This window comes from Elephas maximus, chromosome 7 (genome assembly GCF_024166365.1).
Source record: "Elephas maximus indicus isolate mEleMax1 chromosome 7, mEleMax1 primary haplotype, whole genome shotgun sequence".
In the NCBI taxonomy this organism is placed as follows: domain Eukaryota; kingdom Metazoa; phylum Chordata; class Mammalia; order Proboscidea; family Elephantidae; genus Elephas; species Elephas maximus.
Genome location: NC_064825.1, coordinates 120,010,987 through 120,019,205, shown reverse-complemented (window position 1 = coordinate 120,019,205; position 8,219 = coordinate 120,010,987). Strand labels below are relative to the sequence as shown.

The 8,219-nt window shown below is 35.3% G+C and overlaps 1 protein-coding gene across 1 annotated transcript; it reads left to right on the top strand.

Moving 5' to 3' along the window:
• Positions 1 to 430: 430 nt before the first annotated feature.
• On the top strand, positions 431 to 1,378 carry LOC126080598 (olfactory receptor 5B12-like). Its single transcript, XM_049891793.1, has one exon. The coding sequence runs from the start codon at positions 434 to 436 to the stop codon at positions 1,376 to 1,378; it is 945 nt and encodes a 314-aa protein (XP_049747750.1). The 5' UTR covers positions 431 to 433.
• The last annotated feature ends 6,841 nt before the right edge of the window (positions 1,379 to 8,219 follow it).

The window sequence follows — 8,219 nt, the reverse complement described above, 5'->3', positions numbered from 1 at the left end:
TGGTTAATCTTTCTATACAGCAACAATAAATACATCAGTGGATAAGAATGCTTCCAAGACATGGCAAGTAGTGAAAAAGAGTCCTTTTGTTGTAGTATATTATGTATTGTCAATCATGTCATACACCAAACAAGGTAGAATGTGCCCCCAAAGTCATAATCTGGATCCCTGTGACAACCACGGCCAGCAGAGCTATCTAGAGCCTTTCCATGCCAATTCCAGTTGAATTACCTCACTCACCACCAGACACTCACCTGTCTAGAATTCAGTGCAGTTTCTTGTATACAAGATTCTGCCCTGGAGAGGAAGCTGGTACATATGTGCAAGAGACTCTGCCTACGCTTCACTTCTCATGGTAGTGTTCAAATAGCATTATCTTGTGTTTTCTTATCTTCCCATAGGTGCCTCACCTGATGATTCACCATTGATTTTGATGGAGAACATCTCAGAGGTGACTGAATTCATTCTCGTGGGGCTAACAGATGCCCTAGCCCTTCAGGTCCCTTTATTTTTAATCTTCACAGTCATTTACTTCATCACTCTAGTTGGGAACCTGGGGATGATCGTGTTGATTCTGTTAGACTCTCGTCTCCACACCCCCATGTACTTTTTCCTCAGTAACCTCTCCGTAGTGGACTGTGTTTATGCCTCAGCAGTCACACCCAAGGTGATGGTGGGGTTTCTCACAGGAGGTAAGATCATCTCCTACAATGGGTGTGCTGCCCAGATGTTCTTCTTTGCAGCCTTTGCTGCTATTGAAAACTTCCTCCTGGCCTCGATGGCCTTTGACCGCCATGCAGCAGTATGTAAACCCTTGCATTACACCACCACCATGACAAGCACTGTGTGTGCTCTACTGGTCACTGGCTCCTACATCTGTGGACTGTTGGAAACTTCCATCCTTGTTGCCTTTACTTTCCACCTTTCCTTCTGTCATTTCAACGTGGTTAATCACTTTTTCTGTGACATCCCCCCACTGCTGTCTCTCTCCTGTTCTGATATCTACACAAACGAGATTGTGCTCTTCACTTTGGCAGCTTGCACTGTCTTTTTCACTCTTTTGGTTATCTTGAACTCTTACCTGTTCATTTTTATTGCTATCCTGAGAATGCACTCAGCTGAGGGACAAAAGAAGGCCTTTTCCACCTGTGCTTCCCACCTTACCACTGTTTCCATCTTCTATGGGACAATTATCTTCATGTACTTACAGCCAAGTCTCAGTCATTCCATGGACACAGACAAAATAGCATCTGTGTTCTACACCATGATCATCCCCATGCTGAACCCTCTGGTCTACAGCCTGAGAAACAAGGATGTCAAGAGTGCATTCAAGAAGGTTGTTGAGGAGGCAAAATTATCTACAGGCTTAAAGTTTTAATTTTGTAGAATCCACAACAACAACCCAGTATCCCCTCAGATATTCTCTGTGCAATGGCTCACACTTCAAGGCCTTCAGTGCACTTAATTCCTAAGGTCAAACCCTTACCTCCTCAAAAGTCTATGGTGAAAACATTATGTTCTGAAATGTAATACATAAATGATAATGGATCAAGGGAACTTAAGAATATTTGGGGTTTGCATTTCAGAAGCTTTTTTAATGGCGTTTGATTTATTCACATGTTCTCTAACACATGCTAGTGCAAGCATGTATGTCAAACTAGCCACACACTACCCATGAATATAAGCTTATGCAAAGACTATACTGCACACTTACACAAAGGAATAGAAATTTGCTAAATGACGTTAATGGATTGGCTAGTTTTAATAAAAGAAATTAAAATAACCAATCAAGGTATCAGAATACAAAGTCATGTCTAATCTTTTAAGTATTCTGTAATCAAAAAACTATACTGAGTCCAAATGAATAAAAAGGTGATATGAAGTTTTAATGAAGGCATTTGCTTTTGGTTACCATAGTTTACCAAGAGCTTTGTAAGTGTAGTATCTTAATGGAACTGATATTTCTATTTTCACTAAATCATTTGATAGAAACAGTACAGGTTAAATGATAATTTTCAAAAGAAAAAAGGTCAGAGTATAAAAAAAGGATATCAGTAATAAGCGCTTTTCAGTTTATCCATATATGACCAGAAACTCTTCAAATTTTGTAAAACATAAAAATTAAAAAAGCTACAAAGACTAAAGATAACTAATGATAATGTTAAACACTTTTCTTAATGGAAATTATATGAAATGGATAATGTCACTAATTCATGAATACCTTAGTTCTAGGTGAGCTACAGCATCTCTTATTATTCTCCTGCTCATTCAACTCACTACATTCAAACTGATTTCCTTGCTACCCCTCCTCCTTGTTGACTACCTCGTTATCTGACATTTCACATTTACAACAACAGTAAAAAATCTAATATCCAACTATTTTGTGTATTAATGATGTACGTCTGGCAGTAACAAAAGCTAAAGTGTGAGGCAAGAGTACTGCTGGGTGTGGTGGTTAAGCCTATGTGTCAATTTGGCTGTACCATACCTCTAAGTGGTTTGGCAGTTATGGATTGATGTAAGTTGGCAGCTATTAAATGATGTAGTCATCCTCCATTTTGTGATCTGTTGTGGTCATCGTCCATTTTTGCATAACTTTGATCTTTGCATAATTACCTGGTCTTTGCAAGCTAACCTTGTCAATAAGTGAGGAGGAATGGGTGTGTTCCCAAACAATCATAAATATGCTCTTGCCTCAGGGCTTTTTACTTCCTGATCCTTCTGTTTGGAACGCTCCCTCTCTCCCTTCAGGTTTCTGCTTAAAGGTTACCATATTGTAGTCACCTTGTTTCTTCCTGAACATTATCCCCTTCACACTTTATTCTTCATAGTCCGATCAGTACTCAACTGTAAGTAGTGGTACTTATGTGTTCACTTGTTCATCTATTTCCCCTAGCTAGAATGTAAACATGACAAGAACAATGGCCTTTCCTGCTTTACTAACAATTTTATCCTCAATACATTGATTATGGCTGGGTACGTGCTACCTTCAATTCTACATTCCTATTGGTAAATTTATTTCTAAGCATTTTGTTCTTTTGGATACTATTAAATGAAATTGTTTATTTCAGTTTTGGATTATAACAATTCGATTGATTTCTTTTTGCATATTGATCTATTATACTGAAATCTTCCCGGATTTTTTATGTGTCATAATATATTTTTAGTGGATTCCTTGAGGTTTTCTGTATACCAGATTGTGCATTTCTGAATCAAGATAATTGACTTCTACCTTTCCTATCTGGATGCCGGCTTTTTCTTTTTCTTGGCTAATTTCCCTGGCTAGACCCTCCAGTAAAATATTGCCTAAAGCTGATGATAAAGGACATCCTTATCTTTTTCATGACCTTAGTAAGAAAGCATTCAGTTTTTCACCATCTAGTGTAATGTTAGATGTAGGTTTTTCATAAATGCCTTTTATAATGTGGAGAAAGTTCCCTTCTATTCCTAGTTTCCTGAATGTTTTTAAGCATGACCAGGTGTTGGATTTTGTCAAATGAATTTTCTGCACCAATTGAGATGACCATGTGGTTTCTGTCCTTCCTGCTACTGATATGCAATATTACCCGAATTCGATTTTCAAGTGATATACCAACCTAACTTTATTGGGCTAAATCTCATTTGGTTATATTATATAATCCTTTTCATGTGTTGCATCTGTTTCATAGTTTTTTTTTTTTTTTAGCAGTTTTGCATATATATTTATATGGGATATTATCTTTAGTTTTCTTTTCTTGTGATTCTTTTCGCTTTAAGAGTGATATTGCCCTTTGAATAACTAAAAGAATGTTCTCTTCTTATATTCTGGAAGAGTTTGTCAATGATTGGTATTACTTCTTTTTTAAACGTTTGGTAAAATTTACCAATGAAGCAAACCTGGCCTGGGCTTTTCATTATGGGAATACATAAATTACTAATTCAATCTTTTTGTTGCTATAGATCAGATTAGATTTTCAATTTCTTTTCTATCTGTTTTGTTGTTGTAAAATATATATATATAAATTTGCGATTTCAACATTGTTACATGTACAATTTAGTAGCATTAATTATATTCATCTTGTTGTGAAACCATCACCACTATCCATTTTCAAATTTTTCCACCACCCTTAACAGTTGCTCAGTGTCCCCTAAAAAATAACTCCCTCTTTCCCCATGCCTCTCACCCCACACTGCACCTTATTGTTGAGATGTCAATATTACCCAAAGCAATGTATAGATTCAATGTAATCTCCATCAAAATTCCAGCAGAATTTTTTTCATTAATAGAAAAGCCAATCCTCAATTTTATATGAAAGCTAAAGGAACCCTGGAGGGACCCTGAAGATCATAAGCAATAATGAAAAAGAAGAAAAAAGCAGAACTCACACTTTGCATTCTCAAAACAGGATATAAAGCTTCAATAATTGAAACAATCTGGTACTGGTATAATGGTAGATAATTCATCAGTGAAATAGAATTTAGAGTCTAGAAATAAGCCCATACTTTTTTTTTTAATGTGTGCTAAGTCCATTCAATGGAGAAAGAATAGTCTCTTTAATAAATGTTGCTAGGAACACTGAGTTTCCACGCACATATAAATGAAGATGGACACATTACTCACATCACACATGAAAACCAACTCAAAATGGATCAAGAGCATAAACGTAAGAACTAAAAGTGTAAAACTCTTAGAGAAATCATGGGCATAGTGCTTCAAGGCTTCACAACCCAGTACTTAAGAAAAGATTCGTAGATATGACACCTAAAGCACAAGTAACCAAAGAAAAAGGATAAATAGGACGTCACCAAAATTAAAAACTTTTGTTCATCGAAGGACTTTATCAGCAAATAATGATACAACCTATAGATTTTTGAAACTATATACCTGATTAGGGTAAAAAAAAATTTTTTTTAATACACATACTTTTAAAAAAAAGAAAAAACCTCCTACAACTTAACAACAAAAAGACAAACAACCCAACTAAAAAGTGGATAAAGGATTTGAATAGACATTTCACCAAAAAAGAAATACAAGTGGCCAGCTAACACATGAAAGATGTTCAACATCATTAGTCATTAGGGACATGCCAATTAAAATGACAATGAGATATCACTTCACCCCACTATGATGGCTATGATATTAAAATATATATATATATATCAAGGCTGTGAAAAAATGCAGTTGCTGCTGGGATTGTGAAATGGTACAGCCACTGCGGAAAACAGTTTGGAGTTTCTCAGAAAATTAAACATAGAATTACTATATGATCTAACAATTCTACTAGGTATATACCTAAAAGAATTGAAATCAGGAATGCAAACAGATGTTTGTATACTAATGTTCATTGCAGCATTATTCACAATAGCCATAAGGTGGAAACAACCTAAATGTTCATCAACAGAAGAATGGATAAAAACCATGTGCTATATCCATACAATGGCATATTAGTCGTAAGCAGAAACGAAGTCTTAATACGTGCTACAACATGGGTGAACCTTGAAAACATACTGATTGAAATAAGTTTGTTATAAAAGGACAAACATTATATGATACCACTTATATGAAATATCAAGAATAGGCATATGTCTGTTGTTGTTAGGTGTTGTTGAATTGATTCTGACTCATAGTGACCCTTGGGATAGAGTAACCACCAAAACCAAAACCACTGCTGTCAAGTCGATTCCAACTCATAGAGACCCTATAGGACAGAGTAGAGCTAGGACAGAGTAGAACTTCTCAATAAGGTTACCACCCATGGTGGATCAGTGATTGTAGTGCTTAGCTGCTAACCGAGAGAGTGGCAGTTCAAACCCACCAGCTGCTCCCTAGAAGAAAGATGTGGCAGTCTTCTATAAAGATTTACAGGCTTGAAGACCTTATGGGGAAGTTCTATTCTGTTCTGTAGGGTTGTTATGAATAAAAATTGACTCAGTGGCAATGGGTTTGGTTCCTTTTCTTTCAGTTAACAGCCAAGTGGTTACCAAGAAGGGGAGGAAAGACAAAAAAGGGAGTCATTGATTATGGGAAACTGAGCTTTATTAAGGGTTATGGAAAAATTTGGACATGGATAGTGATGGTTTTGCAGCATGATGAACAAGTCCTTCAGACCCGGGGTTCCTGCATAGAGAAGCTCCTAGTCCAGGGGAAAATTGATGAGAGAGACCTTCCTCCAGAGCTGACAGAAAGAGAAAGCCTTCCTCTGGAGCTGACGCCCTGAATTTGGACTTCCAGCCTAGTTTACTATGAGAAAATAAATTTCTCTTCATCAAAGCCATCTACTTGTGGTATTTCTCTTATAGCAGCACTAGATAACTAAGACATCCAGCAAAATTGTCTCTTAAATATAATGTTGAAATTAGGTCATATCCAGATAAACAGAAATTAAGGGAATGTGTAAAAATCAGACCAAAATTACAAGAAATATTAAATGGAGTCTTCCAATAAGAGAACCAACATTAGACAACAATCCAAGACTAGGTCACAGGGTAGATCAGCCACATACCAGCCTAAACAGGGAATTCTCAAAAATAAATCAAAGCTAAAAGGCTGAAAAAGGGAACCAGAGATGTCAATATGTAAATGAGGACAAGGTCAAAACAAAAGAGAAGGAATAAATGGTGTAAATAAAAAGAAATAAATGGTCATAGAACTTACATATGGAGAAGAAGTCAAGGCAATATCAAGAAATAAAAGACTTGTTTAAACTTAGAAAAATAAAAGCAAATTTCAAGGTAAACACAAATAGAGCTAACAAACTGACTCATAAAAATAAAAAAAGAAAACATAAAGACTCAGCTAAAACAAAATCAATAATAATGAAAGAAATGAAAAAGAAAATATATAAACAAAAAGAACTCAGCACAGAAAATTAAGCAGAACAAGGAAACCATCAACACCACAAAAAATATAAAACAAAATGACAGAAGTAAACTCATACCTATCAATAATTACGCTGAATGTAAATGGCCAAAACGTACCATTAAAGAGACAGAGAGTGGCAGAACGGGTAAAAATAAAAAACAGGTATGTCTACAAGAGATATACCTTAGACACAAAGGCATAAAAAAACTAAAACTCATAAAAAAAAAAAAAAAAATTTTTTTTTTTTTATAGGATTGAAAAAATATATATCAAGCAAACAACTACCAAAAAAAGAGCAGGAGTGGTAATATTAATCTCCAATAAATAGACTTTAAAACAAAATCCACAATAAAGGATAAGGAAGGACACTATATAGTGATTAGTGGGTCAATACATCAGAAGGCCATAACCATAATAAATATATATGCACCCAATGACAGTGCTCCAAAATACTTAAAACAGACTCTACCAGCATTGAAAAGAGAAATAGTTTACCAATAATAGCTTCAGCACATCCCTTTTGTTGAAGGACAGAACATCTAGAGAGAAACTCAATAAGGTTACAGAAGATCTAAATGCCACAGTCAACCAACTCAACCTCATACATAACATTCCACCCAACAGCAGCAAAATATACATTCTTTTCCAATGCACATGGAACACTCTCCAGAATAGACTACATTTTAGGCCACAAAGAAAGCCTGAACAAAATCCAAAATGTGAAAATAATACAGAGAATCTTCTCTGATCACATTGCCTTAAAAGTAAAAATTCATAACAGAAAACAGAAAGGGAATTCACATACATGCAAACTGAACAACTCTTTGCTTAAAAACTACTTGGTAATAGAAGAAATCAAGGATGAAATAAAAAAAATTCATGGAATCAAAAGAGAATGAAAACACATCTTACTAAAATCATTGGGACACAGCAAAAGCAGTGCTTAGAGGTCCATTTATAGTGATAAACACACTCATCAAAAAAAGAAGGGGCCAAAATCAAAATGTTAGCCCTACAACTGGAACAAATATAAAGATACCAGCAAGAGAAGCACACAGGCAACAGAACAAAGGAAATAATAAAGATAATAACAGAAATAAATGAAATAAAGATGAGAAAAACAATAGAATAAAAAAGACCAAAAGCTGATTCTTTGAGAAGATCAACAAAATCGACAAACCATTGACCACACTGACAAAAGAAAAATGGGAGAGGAACCAAATAACACTAACAAAAAATGAGATAGGTGATATCACAACAGACCCAACTGAAATAAAAAGGATCATAACAGAATACTATGAAAAATCATACTCCAACAAATTTGAAAACCTAGAGGAAATGGACAAATTTCAAGAAACACACTACCTACCTAAACTAA

Excerpts from the sequence above, each read along its gene's own strand:
- LOC126080598 (XM_049891793.1), top strand. The coding sequence starts at position 434 with ATGGAGAACATCTCAGAGGTGACTGAATTCATTCTCGTGGGGCTAACA.